Source organism: Gopherus evgoodei, chromosome 2 (genome assembly GCF_007399415.2).
Source record: "Gopherus evgoodei ecotype Sinaloan lineage chromosome 2, rGopEvg1_v1.p, whole genome shotgun sequence".
Lineage (NCBI taxonomy): Eukaryota > Metazoa > Chordata > Testudines > Testudinidae > Gopherus > Gopherus evgoodei.
In genome coordinates, this window is record NC_044323.1 from 248,794,754 (window position 1) to 248,817,786 (window position 23,033).

General features: G+C 44.3%; 1 protein-coding gene across 1 annotated transcript in view; it reads right to left on the bottom strand.

Moving 5' to 3' along the window:
- CNGB3 (cyclic nucleotide gated channel subunit beta 3) overlaps window positions 1-23,033 on the bottom strand; it is a 106,103-nt gene that overhangs the window by 43,493 nt on the left and 39,577 nt on the right. Inside the window, exons 4-6 of the mRNA XM_030549460.1 lie at window positions 11,609-11,751; window positions 9,676-9,867; window positions 7,679-7,887 (exon numbers count right to left, since the gene is read on the bottom strand). Coding sequence (XP_030405320.1) covers window positions 7,679-7,887; window positions 9,676-9,867; window positions 11,609-11,751 — 544 coding nt within the window. The remainder of the gene's footprint in view (window positions 1-7,678; window positions 7,888-9,675; window positions 9,868-11,608; window positions 11,752-23,033) is intronic.

Genomic DNA, 23,033 nt, shown 5'->3' on the forward strand with positions numbered 1-23,033 from the left:
GAAGGATTGGACCTGTTTCTTTGACTTTGGGACAGGTCACTTTTGGATAGCATCCACCTTGGCCTGTAGGGGGTTTATGGTTCCTCGACCCACCTGGTGCCCCAGGTAAGTCACTCTGTTTTGGCCTATTTGACACTTTTTGGCCTTAACAGTTAGTCCGGCCTGCCTGATGCGCTCAAAGACCTTTTCCAGGTGTAGTAGGTGTTCGGGCCAGGAGTCTGAAAAAATGGCCACATCATCGAGGTAGGCAACTGCATATTCTCCCAGTCCTGCTAGTAGACCATCTATCAGCCTCTGGAAGGTGGCGGGTGCATTTCGCAGCCCAAAAGGAAGGACATTAAATTCATACATCCCCGCATGGGTGACGAATGCTGACCTCTCCTTGGCAGGTTCATCTAGCGGTACTTGCCAGTACCCCTTGGTTAAGTCTATTGTAGAGATGAACTGGGCACGTCCCAACTTTTCCAATAGCTCATCGGTGCGTGGCATTGGATAGTTGTCCGGACGAGTTACCGCATTTAGCTTACGGTAGTCCACGCAAAAGCGTATTTCTCCATCTGGTTTGGGTACCAGAACCACTGGAGATGCCCATGCACTGGTAGATGAGCGGATTATACCCATCTGTAGTGTGTTCTGGATCTCCCGTTCTATAGCAGCTTGGGCATGAGGAGACACCCGGTAGGGTGGGGTTCTAATGGGATGAGCATTACCTGTGTCAATGGAGTGGTATGCCCGTTCAGTCCGTCCTGGGGTGGCTGAGAACAATGGGGCGAAGCTAGTGCACAGCTCCTTGATTTGTCGCCACTGCAGACGTTCCAGGGTGGTTGAGAGGTTCACCTCTTCCACGCCACCGTCTTTTTTCCCGTCGTAGTAGACACCGTCAGGCCACTCAGCATCATCTCCCTGGACTGTAAAATGACAAACCTGAAAGTCTCTGGAATAGAAAGGCTTGAGAGAATTAACATGGTACACTCTGGGCTTTAGTGAGGAATTGGGAAATGCTATGAGGTAGTTCACAGTTCCCAGGCGCTCTTGGACCGTGAATGGCCCTTCCCATGATGCTTCCATCTTATTGGCCTGTTGCGCCTTCAAGACCATAACCTGGTCTCCTACCTTGAAGGAACATTCTCTGGCATGTCTGTCACACCAGGCCTTTTGCTCTTCTTGAGCATCCTTTAGGTTCTCTCTAGCAAGGGCTAAAGAGTGTCGGAGGGTGCTTTGTAGGTTGCTTACAAAGTCCAGAATGTTAGTTTCTGGAGAAGGCGTAAACCCCTCCCATTGCTGCTTTACCAACTGTAATGGTCCCTTAACCTCGTGACCATACACAAGTTCAAATGGTGAAAACCCTAAACTGGGATGTGGTACAGCCCTGTAGGCAAACAGCAACTGCTGCAACACTAGGTCCCAATTATTGGAGAATTCGTTGATGAATTTTCGTATCATGGCCCCCAAAGTTCCATTGAACCTTTCCACCAGGCCATTGGTTTGATGGTGGTACGGGGTGGCAACCAAGTGATTCACCCCATGAGTTTCCCACAGTTTTTCCATGGTCCCTGCCAGGAAATTAGACCCTGAATCTGTAAGGATGTCGGAGGGCCAACCTACCCTGGCAAAGATGTCTGTTAGGGCCAGGCACACAGTGTTAGCCCTGGTGTTGCCTAGAGCTACTGCTTCCGGCCATCGGGTAGCAAAGTCCATGAAAGTCAGTACGTACTGCTTTCCTCTGGGCGTCTTTTTTGGGAAAAGACCCAGAATATCCACAGCTACTCACTGAAATGGGACCTCAATTATGGGGAGTGGCTGGAGAGGGGCCTTGACCTGGTCTTGGGGTTTTCCCATTCTTTGGCATACCTCACAAGACCGGACATACTTGGCAACGTCCTTGCCCATCCCCTCCCAGTGGAAGGACTTCCCCACCCGGTCCTTGGTTCTTTTCACCCCAGCATGGCCACTGGGATGATCATGGGCTAAGCTTAAGAGCTTCCCCCGGTACTTAATTGGAACCACCAACTGTTTTTGCGGCTGCCATTCTTCCCGGTGTCCACCAGAAAGAATCTCCTTGAATAAAAGTCCTTGGTCTATAACAAACCGGGATCGATTAGAAGAGCTGAGAGGTGGTGGGGTGCTTTGTGCCGCCACCCAAGCTTTCTGAAGGCTGTCATCTGCTTCCTGCTCAGTCTGGAACTGTTCCCTTGAGGCTGGAGTCACCAGTTCTTCCTCAGACTGGGGACTTGGGCTTGGTCCCTCTGGAAGCGATGTAGGTGATCGGGTTGTTTCCGTTGCTGGTGAACCGCTCTCCGCTGAGCCTTTTGGGTATGGCTGTCTGTTGTTTCTGCCAGTTTTGGCTCGCTGGCGCCCTCTGGCGTTGAGTTTGAAGAAGTGGTTGCAATTGCTGGTGCTGGTTGCTGTTCCAGTTCCGGGCCTGGGACTGGAGGTGCTGTGGCTGTTTCAGTGGTTGGCATGGAATCTGGGTCCACTACCTCTGTCTGGGTCTCTGGTAACACAGACGGGGCGTCTGTGGATGGCTCAGGAACAGGAATGGGTCTGGAAGCTTGTCTGGTTTGGCTACGTGTAACCATTCCCACTCTCTTGGCCCGCTTCACCTGGTTGGCCAAGTCTTCCCCCAGTAGCATGGGGATAGGGTAATTGTCATAGACTGCAAAAGTCCACATTCCTGACCAGCCTTTGTACTGGACAGGCAGTTCAGCTGTAGGCAAGTCTACACCTTTGACATGAAGGGGTAAATTGTCACTTGGGCCTTTGGGTTGATGAATTTGGGGTCTATGAAGGATTGGTGGATAGCTGACACTTGTGCCCCCGTGTCTCTCCACGCAGTAACCTTCTTTCCGCCCACTCTCAAATTTTCCCTTCGCTCCAAGGGTTTTTGAGAGGCATCTGGGCCTGGGGATCTTTGGTGTGATGGTGGTGTAATGAACTGCACTCGGTTGGCAGTCTTTGGGCAGTTGGCCTTGATATGTCCCAGTTCATTACACTTAAAGCATCTTCCATCTGACGGGTCACTGGGTCGAGGTGGGTTACTGGAGACTGGTGAGGTGGAAGAATAGTGTGTCTGTGGCTTTCCTTGGGTTGTAGGTGGAGTCTTTGGTTGTTCTCGGTTGTAGGGTTTATGGTCGGTGTGCCCTCTGGGGTATTCGTTCCCCTTGACAGTAGCTTTCTTGCTTTCTGCCACTTCCATCCATCTGGCTCCAATCTCGCCCACCTCAGCAAGATTTTTGGGTTTTCCATCTTGTATGTACCGTGTTATGTCCTCAGGAACACCATCCAAGAACTGCTCCATTTGTATGAGGAGGTGCAGTTCTTCCAAGGATTTATCATTGTGTCCTGATATCCAGGCCTCATAATTTTTCCCAACGTAGTAGGCGTGTTTGGGAAATGACACATCTGGTTTCCACTTTTGAGTTCTGAAACGCCGACGGGCATGATCCGGAGTTATCCCCATTCTGTATCTGGCCTTGGTTTGAAAAAGTTTATAGTCGTTCATGTTCTACTTAGGCATTTCAGCTGCCACCTCTGCTAAAGGTCCACTGAGCTGTGGCCTCAATTCTACCATGTACTGGTTTTCAGGGATGCTGTACCCAAGACAGGCTCTTTCAAAATTTTCCAAGAAGGCCTCAGTGTCATCACCTGCCTTGTAGGTGGGAAATTTCCTGTGCTGTGGAACAAGTACTGGCGAAGCGTTGTTAGGATTGGCTGGGTTTTGTTGCTTAGCCTTTTCTAATTCCATGGCCTGTCAGTGGGCTTCCCTCTGGAGTTCCCACTCTCTCTCTTTTATTTCCAGCTGTTTTTGGTGGTCTGCATCTTTGGCTGCTTGCTCTCTTTTGTAGGCTGCCTCTCTGTCTTCTTGTTCTCTTCTGTGGGCCGCCTCTCTTCTTTCTCTTAGTTCCATCTCTTTTTGTTTTATTTCTAGTTCCTGTATTTTTTTTCCATCTCTCGCCTGTGCGCGGTGTCTTTGATTTGTTCTTCGGCCTCCATTTTTGTCTTGTTAGGCATGGTTCCTGTTTGCTTGTGTTGGGGTGCCCTCCGGTGTTTATCTTCTGAACTGCAGGTTCTCTGTTGCCTCCTGGGGTCTGCCTAGCAACAGTGCCTTTTTCCCTTTCTTCCTCTAGCTAATCTTTTAAATGTAAAGTAAACCAGAAAAACCACTTTATTTGCATGTGTATAGTGCTGGTATTTGACTCCTAATGGGAGTGCTATTGTGTCACAAAAGACCCTTTTGTCACAGCTTAATGGTTCCTTGCTTAATATGCAAGCCAGAAACTGCAAGAGAGAGGAGAGAAAAAAAATTCTCTCTGGTTCCTTTTAAAACCAAACTGTTTCTCTCTGCTTAAAAGCCCCTAGCAGAGAAAAGAAAAATATAATATTCCTACTGGCTTCTGGATTCTATCTATCTCACCACTGCACACCATGTCATAACCTATTCCCAGATTTGGACCTTAGCGTCCAAAATATGGGGGTTAGCATGAAAAACCTCCAAGCTTAGTTACCAGCTTGGACCTGGTAAAGCTGCCACCACCCAAAAAATTAGAGTGTTTTGGGGCACTCTGGTCCCCCTAACAACCTTCTCTGGGGACCCCAAGACCCAAATTCCTTGAGTCTTATAACAAAGGGGAATAAACCGTTTCCCCCCCTTCTCCCTTCCAGGTGTTCCCTCCCTGGGTTCCTGGAGAGATACACAGAAGCAAGCTCCGTGAATCTAAACAGAGGGACTCCACCCTCCCCATTTCCAGGAGAAACAGAAGTACCGAGAGCTAATCTTTCTTCCCCCCTCACCCAGAGGAAATGCAAAGTCAGGCTAGTAAATCTAACACACACAGATTTCCCCCTGACTTCTTCCTCCCACCAATTCCCTGGCGAGCACAGACTCAATTCCCTGGAGTTCCCCACTAAAGAAAAACTCCAACAGGTCTTAAAAAGAAAGCTTTATGTAAAAAAGAAAGAAAAATACATAAAAATGGTCTCTCTGTATTAAGGTAACAAATACAGGGTCAATTGCTTAAAAGAAAAATGAATAAACAGCCTTATTCAAAAGAACACAATTCCAAACACTCCAGCAACTACACACATGTAAATACAAAAGAAAAAACCAATAACCCCTATTGTTTTATGATCTCTGTACTCACAACTTGGAAACAGAAGATTAGAAAGCAGGAAACAGAAAAATCCTTCCCATAGCCGAGAGGGATAGATTCAAGACTAAGAACAAAGAACTCACACACAAACTTCCCTCCACCCAGATTTGAAAAAGTCTTGTTTCCTGATTGGTCCTCTGGTCAGGGGTTTCAGGTTACTCCTTTCCAGGTGAAAGAGACATTAACCCTTAGCTATCTGTTTATGACAAGCTGGTTCCAAGTTACAGGTGGAAACACCAGTCTGAGGGTATGTCTACATTGCAAATGGAAGTGTGATTGCAACTTGTGTGGGCATACACAAGTTAGCTTTAATCTAGTGTGGCTAAAAATAACAGTGATGATGAGACAGCGGGGGTTGTACAAACCAATATACACCCCTTGCTATGTATTCATGTTCCTATTCTGTGCTGGGGTCTGTGACGTGTCTTTTCTGCTATTTTTAGCTGCACTAGCTAGATTAAAACTAGCTTGTGGATGCCTATCTGAGCTGCAATTACATCTCCAATTGCAATGTAAACATACCCTTGGTTTTGAATCTTCTTGTTGCCATGCACTTGTGATATCTGATGTCATCTAAACTCATTTTTGCATGTTAATTTCATTTGTTTATTAAATTTGCTACTGAAACAAAGTAATCATGCAGGGGGGAGAAGGACCCAACCAAAATCTCAGATCCGAATGCCCCTGAAAAAGGGAAAAGTCCACATTTGGATCTGAAATTTGCAGGCAGGTCCCATGTTTACTGGAAGATGATGCTTCATGAGTGGGATTGGGAACATGTGCAGGAAAATCAGCAGTAACTCTTCAGTAGATTCAAAATTTTGAGAGAGGCAGAGCATAGCAAAGTTTGCTTGTGTTCAGTTCACTTTCAGATATGGTGACTTAGAGTCACCTCTGCTGCCATAAGAGGGTGAAAACTACATCTTTTCATGCCAGCGAACATCACTGCACTTCACAGGAGATTTTTTCTCTCTCTCTCTCTGTGTTTGTGTGAGAGAGAGAGACACTGAAGGCAGCATTTCCTACCTTTAAGTGTTGCCAGGGTCTCCACAGGAGTCCCACTAGTGGAGGCTCAGAGAATGTACTGAGTCAGCGCATCATAGATTATTAGGGTTGAAAGGTGCCTCAAGAGATCATCTAGTCGAACCCCCTGCTCAAAGCAGGACCAATCCCCAAATCCCTAAATGGCCCCCTCAAGGATTGAACTCACAACCCTGGCAGAGGGGTGGCAGGTGCCTTGTACCACTGCAAACCCTCTCTCTCTCTGGCAATTTTTCCACCACTGAGAGCCCTACATTCTGCCCTCATAGAACCTCTGGGGAATCTGGCTTGCTGAATTTCAGCTGTGTCAGGAAGTAAGTGAGTGTGATGGAATCAGTCAGTATTATACTGTTGTACTGAAAATTCCCTTAGGCTGAAATGACACTGGAGGAGAGCCCAGGTAGAATAATGCAACCTGAGCATAGTAGGCCAAACAATTAGTTTACTCAGAAGCTGACTGGGTCATTGCCTTGCATCAACTTTGCAAGATATTCTTTGCTAGCCTTAGCTCAGCAGAGGCTTTATGGATCTCTCCTCAGTGAATTTTCTAGCTCCTCTCAAATAAATTGCCACATCCCAGTCCTTCCTAAGCCACTCTGTTCATGCAACTCTAGATGAAGTGTGTTTGCCAATATCAGTGCCCTCTCTACTTTCTATCAGATGCTTAAAAACAACGAGGAGGCTGGTGGCACCTTAAAGACTAACAGATTTTTTTGGGCATAAACTTTCATGGGTAAAAAACCCACTTCTTCAGATGTATGTTTTTGACAGCTAAGTATTCTCTACTTGTTTCCTTCTTTTCATCACTGACTTCAGATTTTTTGAGACTTGCTGCCTTTTGATGTTGGTAAAGAGGCTGGAAATTGAATAGTAAATCTTTTACCAAAGGATATTGTAAGGAAAAAGTTTGTCATGTTAAAAGGTGGCCAAAGTTTTTATTTAGATAACCTATGTATATGCTTTTGCCATGTTCTCCATATATAACTGAAACGTACAAAATTGGGCTAGTAGAAAAACCTCTGTTTTCATCTGCAACATTTGTACTAAATGAGTGACTCTGTGGAGAGTTGCAAATTTCACACACATTTCTTTGGCTAAATTTCCATGTGGTCTCAGCTGCCAGAGAAGCTGCATCGAGCTGCTCTTTTCCAGCTGTGTAATTTGGGTGAGTAAGAGCTTTAAATCTGACCTTGCTGCTATCATGTGACACTTCTGAGTTTGCCTTTACCTTTTCAATGGCTGTTGTGCGTAAATAGAATACTGGTGTAGCATGTACAGTATGAAATGTATGTTGCCTCTTTTCCAAAGCAAAAGAGCTGAAGATCAGTGCAGAAGCACATACATATACTTGGCTAAATAAAGAAGTGCAGGTGTGCCTTGCAAGAAAAAGTCTATTTGAGGTTTAAACAAGTTTCTGCTTCATGTCTAATAACGTAGTTCAAAGTACAACAGCAAATGTGGAAATTCCACTTCCCACTATTACTTACTATTATATCTCCACCTTTTACAAATTGCATTCGGGGCTGGAACACCAACAGATCACATAAATAGCAAATATCACAAATGGTGTCTACGAGGAGCCAATAGAATATGTTGCTTGGTGTTTGTACTGGGAACACACAGCGCAGTGGAATGAACCAGCAGTTCCAGTTATAAGCAATGGTAATGATCAGGAGCCACACTACATAGCGGCGATCTGGAAAAGAAAACAGGAGCTGGTGACTTAATCAGTATGAAATCATTATCTTCTTATTTCTCTCTGTGTTTGGGAATAAAGGGCTCATCCTCCAAGGAAAGCAGAGCAATTTGCAAATGTACCAGACATTGTGATCTGGAGGAATAAACACTGGCTTGGGAGGTAGGAAATCCTGAGTTCTAATGGTGACTAAACCATTCCCTTGCTGTGTAACTTTGGGTAAGGCACTTCATTTCTCTGTGTTTCCCCATCTGTCAAACAGGGATGCTGATGATAGTAATACTTATTCACCTCGCTCATGGAGTGATGTGAGGATCAATCTCTTCATATCAGTTCAGTGCTCTGAACATATGAGGGGCAATATGAGCACTATGTAGTTTGAGGTGAGATAATATTTCTGAAAACTTATGACATATTGCTATGGAAGGAGATCTTTAAAAAAAAGGCTCTCTAAAATGTTAGTGGAGTAATCACTCCTTTTCCTCCTTCGTGGTACCCCAAGTTTCAGCTAGTGTGCTATCTACATGTCTACATAGACAAAACTAGAGAAATAACCCTGTAGCATCTTTGTTTGTTAGACTCTTATAGATGGAATTATAATTGCTTTTCCCAGATATCCAGAAAGAAATAGGGATTATTCCAGTTCATAGCAACTATTCATTGTAAATGTTCCTTATAGGAATATGCCACAGTGCACGGCAGATAAACACAGATCTCTAAGAATCTATCTACATTGTAATTAGACACCCGTGGCTGGCCCATGCCAGCTGATTTGGGTTCTCAGAGTTTGGGCTAAGGGGCTGTTTAATTGCCGTGTAGATGTTCAGGCTCCAGCTGTAGCCGGAGCTCTGGGATCTCCCGTTTCGTTAGAATCTGGGCTCCAGCCCAAGCCCAAATGTCTACACTGAAGTTAAATAGCCCCTTACCCTGAGTCCCGCAAGCCCAAGTCAGCTGGCATGGGCCAGCCACGGGTTCTTAACTGCAGTGTAGATGTACCCTGAGTCTTCAGAATGTTTCACAGCATTTTAGACATGAGAATACCATTGAGTTTAATTGGTGATTTGCAGCCAAAAACCTGTGTAACACTTCATACTCAGGAGTGGAAGTTCACTCATTTCACTGTTTTGACTTGTGGGTTTCAGAACACTTACACTTTTCTGAAAAATCCCAACCCTTATAGTTAAAAACAGAAACAAACTGCTAAAACAGTTTCTGTGGGAGCAGAGAAGATCACCTTCTGCCTTTTATAACACAGCATGATCTGTTAAAGGGAGTCTGTAAGAGCTAGAAGTCACACATGGAATTTATTAAAGGAAGAGGGTTGGATTCACTTATGTATAAAATAGGGCTTTAAAATGGGAAAAAGTCAGAGACTGAACAAAAAATACCCGTACATGGTTTTTTTGGGGGAGTACTTATAAAACCTGTCCTGCTTGGGTTAGAGTCGGATTTTCATGACAACTCTTTGTTAGGCTTCAAAGACATTTCAGCACTGCAGGGCCAGTGGCCTTAAGGGGATCAGGCATTGGGCTGGGAATCAGGAGACCTGACTATTCCTGGCTCTGCTGGTGAGCTTGGGCAAGTCACCTCACCTCTTTGTGCCTCTGTTTTCACTCTCACCATTTGGCTATTGACACTCAAAGTTCTTCAGGGAGAGACTGTCTCTCACTACAGACTTGTGGAGTGGGGCTCTGACCTCAGATATGGCATCCAGCCACTTTAAGTCAAGCAATAATTTTTTTTATCCTGCCGTTCACACCTTCCTTTGTGTGACTACATTTGGTTTACCTGTGTATGCATCTATACTGTCTGGTAGCTCCATCTTCTTCAGGTATTCTTTCAATGGTGGTTTCTTGAATTTACAGCACAGCATGTCACAGTAATGATCCTCTGGCTTGGCATCACCTTCCTCTTTTTTTTCTTCGTCTTTTTTCTCTTCCTTTGGTGGGGGTGGAGGCGGAGGCTTCTTTTTAGATGGAGCTAAGCATGTGAATGTCACAGAAGGGAACATTTAACAATGGCATGCACACTCCTCACTGTTGTGACAGATCTTGAGAGCCCCAACATATTAAAGGCCATGCAATCGACTCCTTAGTGTTTACTGCTACAATTTTCAGTTCTGTTTTCAGTTAGAAAACAGATTGGAGAATAAATTCACACTGCCATAGGCAGGCACACCCTGCTAACACCAACAGGATATTTAGTGCTGGGTGTCACAGGGGGAAATATGATACTACACTGTCTTTCCCTGGACAGTCAATGCTTGTACAATTAGACACTTGCAGGCTTGAGATGGGGTAAGGCAGGAGGTACCCAGGCATTTATTCATGACTGTTGTAAACTTGCCATGGATGGGATAGAATTGCTCTGGGATCAGTTCTGCCATACTTGAGCTGAGTTTCTTACTCTAAAAGTAGTCACTTGATTTCAGCAGGGCAACTTACAGAGTAAGACAGAACTGAGTATGAGTAGTAAATTGGCAAACTGGACCATCTATAATTTAAAAAACAAAGTAATATAAGTGCCAGAAAAAGGGGTAATAGGTTAACTGACATGGAAGAAGTAAAAAAAAAAATCTGACCATTTCTTTCTTAGCTGGCAAAGTTTATAACAGTTTAGACACTCATCCTACATGCTATATTTTCCAACTTATTAGAGTTCAGGAGATCAATAAATAGCTTCCGAAAAAAATATAGAATATGAAGACTACACATTCTTCCTCCTCTTGTGCAAAGGAAGGAAAACAAGCTTTTTTTCTGGAAAGGAACAACATCAGTACTATGTTTAATTATTTTCAGGTGAGATGTATTGCCTTGTGCTGCCTTATCCCATTCTAACCTACATACCTGGCATACTTAATGATGCTGGAAGATTATTGCCAGACCTTAAACTTTGGTTACTTTTACAAAAGATATCTCATCTCAGTATCACCTATGTGCTCACATGTAGCATATTGCCACATATGCCTTCCTATAAGGAATATATCTTTGATTCCTAGGAATACAGATAAAATAACCGAGATGAATCTAGAAAGTAGTTTGAAAATGATGATCCTAAACAGTCATAGTTGGAGACTTACCTCTATTGAAACTATTTAATGAGGTGCCTCAATGGGTTTAAATAGGGCCACATTCTTAGCTGCTGTAAATTAACACAGGGGTTCTCAACCAGAAGTATATGTACCCTTGGGGGTACGCAGAGATCTTCAAGGGAGTACATCAACTCATTTAAATATTTGCCTAGTTTTACAACAGGCTACATAAAAACACTAGCAAAGTTAGTACAAACTAAAATTTCACACGACTTGTTTATACTGCTCTATATACCATACATTGAAATGCAAGTACAATATTTATATTCCAATTGATTTATTTTATAATTACATGGTAAAAATGAGAAAGTACGCAATTTTTCGGTAATGTGCTATGACACATTTATATTTTTATGTCTGATTTTGTAAGCAAGTGGTTTTTAAGTGAGGTGAAACTTGGAGGTACACAAAACAAAGCAGACTCCTGAAAGGGGTACAGTAGTCTGGAAAGGTTGAGAGCCACTGATAACACAGCTCCACTGATTTCAGTAGAGATATGCTGAATTATCCCAAATGAAGATTTGATCCATGATTCTTGAAATATCTTCCAGCATTTTAAACTCTCAGAATGGGATTTCATCTTTAAACCACCAAATCAATAATTATCTTTTGAGAACTAAAGCAACTTACAAGTTGTAGGACTGCCCTCATGAGAGGACAGTAGTGGGTCAGTCAGTTTTTCTTTATAGGCTGATGTCCTTGCCCTCATTTTTTTGACAATCTCTTGCAGTTGGGCTTCAGTATACTCATTTACAACATGGCCTTTAGATGAGCTAATCAAGACAAAAGAAGAACAGTTAAAAGTATTGGAAAGGAATGAAAGAAAACAATCAGCATCAGTGCTATGATATGAGTAGAATTCAAATGCAAGAGCCAGATGCTGGTTTATGCTAAGGTCCCTTTGTGCTACTGAAGTTATAATAAATAGGTAGCCAAGAAGTCTCCCAGGGTATGTCTGCACTGCAGTGGAAGCCCAGGGTCAGTGGAACTTGAGTCAGCTAACCTTGAGTTTGAGAAACATGGGTCCGAGCATCTGCACTGATTGCTGACACTAGATGAAGAATATTTTAACCCAGGCCAAAACCTGGGGCTCCAGCATCCTCACTGGGGTACTGCAGACTTCCTACCACTTTCCCAAAATGTGGCCACTCTGGCCCTTTGTTCATGGCAGTGTGGGAAAAGTTGACTGTCCATCCCACGTTACAGGAGGTTTGAACAGCCCACCAGCACAGCCATCCGTTTGATCTGCATGCTCCCAGCAATCAGAAACCGCAACTTGGAGGAGGCACCGTGTGAAGAACTTCTCTCACTTGCGCTTTCATTCCTGATTCTGGAAATTGTCAGAGCTTCCTTGAGACAGGGGTGGACATTTCAGCAGTGTTTTCTGACCCATTGTAGGCATCTGACAGAGCTAATGATAGGATGGGTGTGAGGACACAGACCTGGCGGACTCCAGCTTGCTCAGGCTGCTTGTGACACTCTATGTAGCTGCTGATGCTCCCTGTGGAGACGGATGATTCTGGAGCAGGGCCACAAGCACAGACTGGAGAGGCCACATCGTCCTGCAGATGTGGGTCCAGAACTTCCACATGAAGAAAGCTTCATTTATGATGGGACTCACGTGCCCATAGATTGCCCTCCTCAAGGAGCACATTAAACCACCAAGGTTACTACTACTCCATTGTTATGCAGGCCCTCGTAAACTACAGTGGCTGATTAATGAACATCACTGTGGGCTGCACTAGTAAAGGTCATGATGCCAGTTTTCCGATAGTTGGAAACCTACATTCATGGACAGACTGGGCCACTAGTCCCACCAAATGACATTTTCATAAGTGGATTTGCTGTCCTCACTGTTATTCTGGGAGAACCCATGGACCCCCTTTTGCCTTGGCTTATGAAATTATATCCTGGTCTTAGAGGCTCTGGCAAAGAAGGTTTAATTACACTTTCAGCAGGTGTAGAATGTGGTTGAATGTGCATTTGGCAGACTGACAGCCCGGTGGTGATATCTACAGACCTGTTTGGATTCCAGTGTCATCAGCGCTATCTGGATGACTGGGCTTGCTCTGCTCTTCACAATTTTTGTGAAAGCAGAGGTGAGCCATTTCCCCCTGAATGGATCTGTCACAGTGATGGACTGCTGAATCAGTACACCCAGCTTGAGCTGGATAAATCTGGGCAACAGAAGTCATGGATGCTCTGTGCTCCCACATTATGGACTTGCATGTGCCCATGGAAGAGGGAGAACAGTACCTTTTATGAATGTATGTGTGTATAGTGGGTTTCATTGCTTGTGGGGGAGGGTTTTATTGCCATGAATTATATTTATAAATGATATGGCAGCTTATGAGAAAGGGGGAGGGTGGACTTACAATATGGACTGATGTAAATAATTCATTGATGTAGATAGCTGTACTGAGAATTATTTTTTGCATACAGTTTCCCAGTTGTCCCTGATCATGTGTCACTTTTATTATTTGAAACACACATTAGATGAGGTGATGCAGTGATGGCAATACAATTTTTTAAAATAAAATAAAAACCTTTATTTTTAAATATTTGTTGGAAAGATACAATATTAACCATTGCTAGACAGGCCAGCTGCCGTTAGCACACTACTGACATCAAAACCTTAAAAAAAATCCCCCAGAACAAAGTGCATGTACATGTGCAAAAAGTGAAACCATTTACAAGATAGAAACCCCCGACTGTTATGAGTCCCCTGGCCCTCCATTCCCCTTGTCCTTCCTTCCATGTTTGCCACCCACTTGGGGCCAGGGAAGGGGAGTGCAGGTGTCCAGAGGGGAAGAGTGCAGCCTGGAGGACTTCATGCGGGCACATTTGCCCTGAGCAGCCACTGAGGGGACCTGGTTGCATGGGCCATGCAGTCATGGAGTTGTTCAAGCTGTTCCTGACCTGCTGGACAGGGTATTGCACAGGGGATGCTGGCCACAGGACAGATGCAGCAGGAACCTGCAGTCTTGAGGACATTAGAGATAGCATCTGCCCAAACAGTTCTTTCTGCTAAGCTTTCTCATCCTCCCTTAGCCACCGTTCCTGTTCCAGGAACTGCAAAACAAATGTCTGCTCCAACTCTGTGCTCCAACTGTGAAGCCAGCTTGAGCCTTTCCTGTTGCCTCTCAGCATGTTTTTCCTCTTGCCAAAAGTCCCTCTGTCTTACGTACTGGACCTGCTTGTTGGTCTTGTCCAGAACTTCAATCATAAATTCAACATGGAAACGCTTCCTCTTGGAATGATCCGGGAAGGTATGGTGTGGGCAAGCTGAGGAGGTATTGTAGCCAGTCGAGGTTGATGGGCCTGGAATAGGACAAGACATAGTGAATTATTGTCTCAAGTTGCTCAGTGCAGGAGCACAGAAAATAAAATCTGTTTTGAAATTTCAAAGACTTAAAATGTTACTTTTTAATACTGAACTACAATATATTGAAAGGGGGATGCCTCAGACCATAGACTCCCTGGACACAGCCTGGTTATTGAAAGAGGTGCAGAGAACATGTTAAGTTAAAAAAAATTATAACTGCTTTTTTCCCTAACAATTGCAGACCACGTGGGCTTTGGGGGGAGGTCAGTGGCCGAGACATGCTACATAAACCTTCTCTGATGTTTCAGGCATTCCACATTTTGGAGGACATAATTAATTTTGTGGTGTCTGATTGGCAGAGAGGCGTTATTCCAAGCTGCCAGTAGGAAACCAGCTGTGCATGCCCTTGAAGTATTTAAGCAGATGGTGACCAAACAGCACATTTACACATGGAGTGTGCTGGTCAGCTATTGAGATGGACCTGAAAAATATGCCCTTCCCCAAAATATGACTACCTCTCTGGAGTTCCTGCTAAGGGAAAGTTTGCAGCTGTCATCACCCAAAAAATTTTAAAATAATTGGAGATATACCTATCTCCTAGAACTGGAAGGGACCTTGAAAGATCATCAAGTCCAGCCCCCTGCCTTCACTAGCAGGACCAAGTACTGATTTTTGCCCCAGATCCCTAAGTGGCCCCCTCAAGGATTGAACTTACAACCCAACCCTGTGTTTAGCAGGCTAATGCTCAAACCACTGAGCTATCCCTCCCTAGCCTCAGGATTGGATCACAATTCATGAAGGAATCAACAAGATGTTGTGCTAACATCCACATGGCTTAGTGCCTCCCCACAGCTTCCAATACAGCCTGTTATGACTGCATGCAGACACACAGAAATCCACTACCATCCCTCTTCCCCCCTCCCCCACGATCCCTCCCCCAACATTCCCCAGCATATTTCTGGACTGAATTCAAAACCTGTCATATTTGGGATGCATGATGTCATCACCCACGGACTGTATGCATTGCATTTAACAGAAATGGACTACATTTGAAAAACCTTTTCTAGCCAACTCCACCACAATTCACTGTTTTCATTTGGCTCATTACACAGTTGAGTTGGTATGGAGTGGTGTATGTAGAGGGAAGGCACAGTAAGGTTCTTATTTTTAACAAACTGGAATGTTGTAGCAAAAAATGTGCACCTTCCCAGGAAAAAAATTCTTTAAAATGCTTCTTTTACTGTTTGTGTTTCCCAGTCTCCATTTTGGTTGGGGTGAGGGAATACCAAAGCACTAGCATGCCATCCAGATGCATGCTGCTACCCAGGGTTTGTAATAACTTTTGCATTGGTTCATAGAATGCATTCCTATGTTAATAAACATAAAAATGGAGCCAGAAACTTACCAGGCTCTGGGGTGCTTCTGTCTCTTCCATTTCCCCTGCAAGTTCCTTGCCAGCTTCTTCATTATTTGCTGGTATGCATAGTCATTCTTGATACTCTTACTGAAATTAACTGTTTTGCTGGTTAGGCACTGGAGATTAACCAAAATCTGGCTGTACGCCCATGACCCTTAGGCAGGGCTCTTTGTAAAGGACTATTTCTGATTGGTGGCCATTGCAAATGCAGAAGGTTCTCGGAAAGTGTGTTTATAGCTCAGCAGTCAGAATAAAATTGAAGGGTTAAATGCCAAGCTGCTGTGCTAAAATTGGGAGGGTTGCTCTGTTTCCTGGAGGTTGATTGACTGGCGACTTGTGGGATAAAGAGGACAAAAAACACTGGCCCATGGGATTGTGGGATAGTGAAGATGGCCTCCCAGGCTCTAAGTCTGGCATGGCTGCGTGCACATGGCAAAACAATACCGCTTGAACCTTGGGTCCTAGCTGGACTCAGGCTTGGATCCTCCACTCATGTAGGATTTTGCAACCTTGGGTCTGAGCCCAAGTCTAAGAGATTTATGTGTAGACAGATGGGGGGTTAAGGCTTGAGCCTGAGACAGGGCTTTCACTGCAGTGTAGACATAGCCCCATTGTTCTTAAAGCCATCATAGCTGGCTCTATGCAAGTCCCCAACATCAAGAGTAGGAGAAGAATATTTCAAGGAGTTGGGGTCAGAATGCTGCTTCTATAATAGCCCAGAGGGTGGGGTGGTATAAACTGGTGCTATTGAGAGGAATCCTTAGGGCAGCTCTAATGTGCTCCAGGGGCTATTTCCTATCTCTCATCTGCACTGCGCTCTACTCTGGCCTGTGAGGATTTAGCCCTGAGGGTGTTTTCACTAGGAAAAAAAGTGTGTTCATGGTAAGTAACATGAGATAAAATCCTAGTGAAGACAAAGTAGTTTGTTGTTTTCACACCTGTTAGCAGGTTGAAGTAAAGACTGTAGGGGAATCCTAGGGTTTACCTTGACTTGCTAACTCATGTTAAAATTGCACACTGTCCTGTCTTCACTAGGATTTTACTTTGTGTTAGTTACCGCATATTAGCCAACATGAAGTAAAACCAGATCTTTTTTTCCTAAGGAAGATAAGGCCATAGCATGGTAGTTACAGTTGTTTCCATATATATAGCAGGAGGCCCAGTACATTTTTATTCAGTGGGAAGATAAAGTTGAAATGTCAGCTGAAACTCTTCAGAAATCTATTCAACTGAGGAAATAAATTATCTGATATTTAAATATGCTGGACACTCACATCCATTGAAATCAATAGCTTCAGCAAGAGCTGTGACTGCTCAGTACCTTTAAAAATCAGCTCAAAAGATGCTTAAATCTCTAAACTGGGATCATTTTGACCTTGGAGAACTTAAAAGGCATTTCTGGATCCTCCATATTTTAATGTAATTCCATTATGGAAATGTGTCAGAGATTAAGTAAAACCTAAGGACTCTGAAAATCAAGCAGCCATGGTTCTTTTATGAAATTTACTTATAAAGTAGAAACCATTAAAACTGATCAAACACATTAAAACTGAGGTCAGCCTATGTTTTAGATGTATGAAAGCTTCCTCAATATATTGGTATTTTGTCAGCAGTTCACTGAAATAGGACGAATAAGTTGTTGTAAAAGAATTGTCCTCACTTCAAAGATAAGATTTAATGTCATTCTAAGATGTTTAATATATTTCAAAACATCTGGAATAAATTCAAAGATGTTTTTGAGTGAACCTCCAAAGGTGAAAATTTGGGCAGCGGTTCGGATAAATATGCAGATATTCAGGATGTTTATTTTAACTTCTTATGTGCAACTGGGCAATGCAGACATCTTTAGCCCTTTGCATGATGTGCAGCAGGCATGCCATCTCCCATGCAGCTAGGGTCTGCTCCAGCTCCATTTGACTGCAGTGAGACTTGGAGTGGATCCGTCATCAGTTCATAAGGATGATGCAGGACAACTTCTTCAGCATCATCTGGGAGGGCTAGTATTGTGTATATTTGTGTAAGTCAGTGGTCTGAATGAGCTTTTTCCTGCTATCTATTGGAAAAGTGGGGGAAAAGACCTCAGGAGCAGAACGTATTTGTTTAGACACAGTTATTTGTCAAGGTGATCGAGACATAGGTGTTCTGCCAAAGCCATTTTCTTATTGCATGACTATAGCAGAACTTTACTTAATATGGCCTAATTGAGGGGCCACTCTAATGTGAACCTCAGTCACGAGGACCAGCTCTACACTACTTAGGTTGACTCAAGGCAGCTTACATCCACCTATCTGTGGATGTGACTTCACCTAAATTTGGCTCCCGCCGACATAAGTGACCTGCTATGCTGATTTAATAACACCACCTCCCTGAGAGAAATAGTCACAGTCGGTGTAGTTAGGAGTGTAGACACTGTTATTTATGTTGACCTCCAGCAGCCAGCCCACAATGCCCCAAACTGACTGCTCTGGTCACCATTGTGAACTCTGCTGCCCAAGGGTCAAGTAGACAGGAAGCCCCCAACCCCTTTAAAGCTTCACAAATTTTAAAAATTCCTTTTCCTGGTTGCCTGGCTTGGAGAGCACATCTAGCAGCTCTCCATTATTGAGTGTAACTGCTCTTCTGATCATTCCAGCTACACACTCCAGACATGGTTCTGCTTGGAGAAGGCAGGAGATACTGGGTCTCCTGAGCCTGTGGGGAGAAGAGGCTGTGCAGGCACGGTTCCGAATCAGCTGTAGAAATCTGGACATCTAGGAGCAGATTGCTCGGGGCATGCAGGAGAATGACTACCACAGGGACTAGCAGCAGTACTGCATGAAATCCAAGGAGCTGTGGCAGGCATACCAGAAAGCAAGGGAGTCCAATAATCAATCTAGTGCCAAGAAGAAGACCTGCGACTTTTACAAAGAGCTGCATGCCATCCTTGGCAGACACACTCCCCCCCGAGCACCGTGGATACTTCCGAGGAGCTTCTCAGACAACAAATGGATGCTGCGGACTCTGGTGGACCTGCAGGTTCAACAATCCTGTGCTCACCTCCATCTGCAGCCCATAGACAACGCAATACTGGGATCTCTTCATACCCCCCTCACCATTCTATGTGGCACCAGCAGCTGCTGCATGTCCCTTACCACCTGGGAGGACATTAAAGACAATCACAGTTTCACATGCCCTGACCTGTGAAAGGAAAGCCACAGCTGATGTATGTGTAGCTGAAATGGAAATTACTCTTCTTTCCCCTTCATAAGTTCTGTTGTCTTAATTTATTAAGTTTTATATATATATATATATATATATATATATATATATATATATATATATATATATATATATATATATATATATAAAATTTGCCAGCACTATTATGATGGGTCCTGCACTTTCTCCTCTTGTGGAGGTTCAAGGCACTGTTTCCCACCTCTGAACTGGGGTATCAACTGTCCCACTAGTGTCCCAGAAAAGGGGAGTGAAGAGGGAGGGACCTGGGCCCACCCTCTACTCCAGGTCTCATCCTAGGGCCCTAGGGATAGCAGTGAACAACTTGAACTAGCAATTCCTTCCCCTGGGCTACTTCCCTCTCCGGCCCTTCAGTTTGTGGGGCTTCCTGCCCTCTCTCTGCTTGGGGCAAGTTTCTCCCAACCCCTTGTGTTTGTAGAATCCCTCTGCTCTGCACAAGCCAGGTTTCCCTTTACTTAGGGTCTTGGTCTTCTGGCCCATCACAGCACTTCTCCAGACTGCTCTCTGCTCCAACACCAAACCACTCTGCTTCAACTCCTGCAACTGTTTGATTGAAGCAGGGGGGTTTTATCAGGTGACTGGCTTCAGGTGCTCTAATTGGCTTAATTGGTTTCAGGTGCTCTAGTTAATCTGTAGCAACCTCCCTTCCCTCTAGAAGGAATAAGGCTCTCATGATCCTGGGGCTTACATATCTCCCATCAATCACTCTCCTGCTGCCCTCTAGCCGTGCTATATCACAATATATATATATTTTTTCAATTACCTGGTTCATGTTACAGAATAAAATTCTATTTTTTGGAACAAAATTCATCTTTATTAGTTCACAACAAATGCTGGCTGGTGGTGAGTAGGTCTGACAGTGACCAATTTTCTGTTACTGCACTATGTCACAGAACCCATAACGTCATTCAGAAACAATATGAATAGCAGCACTGACAACATTATATTCCTACATACACAGCACTCACTACAAGTTTCATACTGAGCTACAGAAGAGCAAGGCCAGGTAGAGCATGCCAGAGCAATGCACATACTCTGGCTCACTATTAAAATGGTCTTTCAAAGCCTTCCTGAGCCATATAGTTCCATGCTGAGCTCTTCTTATAGCCCTTATAACTGGCTGTTCAAATTCAGCAGATAGCCGCTCCACCTCCACCTCTGAAGAAACGTTTCCCCCTTTGCTTCACAGATATTATGCAGGGACACAGAAGGCAGTTATAAGCATTGGGATATTTATCTCACTGAGGACCAATCTTGTAAATGAACAATGCCAGCGACCTTTCAAACAACCAAAGGCACATTCAAATGTTATACTGCACCTGCTGAGCCTGTGTTGCAGTGCTTCTTGGTGCTGTCAAGGTGGCTGGTGTACAGCTTCATGAGCCAGCGGACCAAGGGATGTGCACCCCATCAATCACCCTACCACAGTTCAGGAACCCCATAGCTGCAAAACCATCCACTATGTCCTGCATATTTCCCAGAGTCACAGTCCTGTGTAGCAGGAAGTGATTAATGGCTCTGCATACTTGCATGACAATGGCCCCTGTGGTGGATTTTCCAACTCCAAACTGATTCCTGACTGACTGGTAGCAATCTGGTGTTGCAAGTTTCCCCAGTGCAATCACCACTTGCTTCTCAACTGTCACTGCAGTTCTCATTTTGGCGTCCCTGTGCTAGAGGGCTGGGGCAAGTTCAGCACACAGATCCATGAGTGTGGCCTTGCACATCTGAAAGTCCTGCAGTTACTGCTCATCATCTCAAACCTGCATTACCATGTGACCCCCTCCAGTCAGTGATTGTTTCTTGGGCCAGAAGTGGCGCTCCACCATCTGCAGCTGCTCCATGGACGCCAACAACAACCTTGGATTGCTTCTTTTTATGTCTCACAGTAATCTAGCCTCCAAGGAATTGTTATGCTCCCTGCAGCTCCTCTTGCAACTCTGCAAATACTGCAGGATTGCTTGCAATGCTCGTGGCAATAGTGCAGAGCTGTGCAGGCTCCATGCTTCTGTCAGAGATGGTGGACAGGAGGAGGGACTGTATGGGTTTGTGGGTTTTGAAAAGAAGGCACAAAAGTAATGGCATGCAGATGAAATTATGAGATGGACAACGCTGCATTATGGGAGGTTAATCCCATGCTCCCATACTCATTTCGACCCCATCACGCATTGCAAGAACTTCCCAAAAAACTCTGAGCTAGATCATGGCAAGTTGCACAGTGGGATAGCTACCCATGGTGCACTGAACTGATGTAACTTAGGTCAGCATCATTTTGTAGTGTAGACATGGTCCAAGTGTGAGGTAGTGAAGTAAATCCAAATAAACATCAGATGGGGTGGGGACAGGTGTTCTTACTTAGTGGAGAGAACTTTGTTTAAAGAGTCCTAGCTGCCATTTGATCCTCCCTCTCTAGTATTTAAAGGCAAAACTAATTAGACTTAATTGAATGTCCTTGTCTCTTCTCATTGATCACCAGTATATTAGTCTAGGGATTGAGCCTTAGACCTGGAGTGGAGACAATAGTCCAGTGAAAGATCATACAGCGGAATGGTGGCAATGAGGTTCCCAACTACCCAGTGAAATCACTAGAGGTGAACTCACTAAAAACCAGGCTAGGTGGTGGATCTTCAGAACATGGCATCGTGGCTAAAGGCAGTATAGTGAGGGATACAGCAGCAGCATCCAAGCACCTCCTACCCAGAAAATCCTAGAGATGTGATTGTGGGGCACTGTAAGACCCAACTGGACCCAACAGGACTAAGGACACAGCAGAGCGGCAGAGATGGCAGCAACAGTGGTGGGCAGTGGCAGAGATAGCAGTAACAGCAGTGAGTAGCAGCAGAAGCATCACTCGCCCACCTCGTCCTGGGAGCTGCAGGTGAACCCACCTGAATGCATCCCTGGACTCTGTCACTTTGCTGACCTCAGACAACAAACTGTGAGTGGTGTGCAGTGGAGGCATGTTAAAGGGACATCCATCCATAGGGTGTGCACTCCACAGGGTGGGAAACTGAGGTAAAGGTAAAACTGAGCCTAAGCTTCTGTGGGGGAAGCTGTTTTACTTATTGTTTGCATACGTCTGAGTTATTGTTGTGGTGTTTTTCAAAATTAATGCTGTGTTCCCTCTCCCCTTCATACAAGTTTTCTTTTTGTTATACACAGACTCAGTTCTTGGGAATGTATTGCACTGTATGGGTGCCCAGGGGAAGTATTTAGTTTTTTTCCAGATTTCTGGAACTGGTTTTGTAGTTTTTAGACGAGTCCCTGGATACTGAAGTTGACCCTTGTTGCTGCTCACACCATCTGGCAGAAGGGTTACGTTGTCAAATTAAAAAACACCTTTAATGACACAATTTTTCACTTCTCCTGGTCTTCTAATGCATTGCAAATTGCAGCAATCCAGTGGAAGGGGTGCTGGAACTATTTGTATGGTGGGGGAGCTGAGAGCCATTTAACCAATCTGTGAATCTGGTATATAATGGAAACTACTTCTAGCCAGGGGATGTGGCAGCACTCCCAGCACCCCTAGTTCTAGCACCTATGCCAGTGGACAGCATAAAACAAGTTGATTTGTTTTACAAACATCATTGCACTTTTAGTTGTTTCCACAGTAGCAATGAACTCTTCCATTGTTTTCCTACCACCTTTATGTTAATGGATTACATTTTATTGATTTGTGAACTCAATATTTTTAAGTTGGAGCTTTTCTCTGTTCCTTTCCTACCCTTCTGCCTGCATCTGCAGCCACTGTCACCTTTTCCTCGACACTTTGACCAGCACATTGGTTTCTAGCACAGGATGTCACAGCAATACAAGGCAGCAGCAGGGAGAGTCAGCAGGAGCAAGAAACTCATTTTGTAGATGACCATATTTCATAGGAGGTAATTGATATACCTGGGTTAGAAAATCTAAGTGGAAATGAAAATCACCTGGCTGGAGAAGTACTATTTAGCGACAGCAGTAAAGACAGATTTCCTTTTATTAATGTAACTGCTTATTATATGATACCTAAAGTGAATCCTCTGAAGTATATACATCAGTTTTCCAAAGGCAGCTATATAAACCAATATTTGATA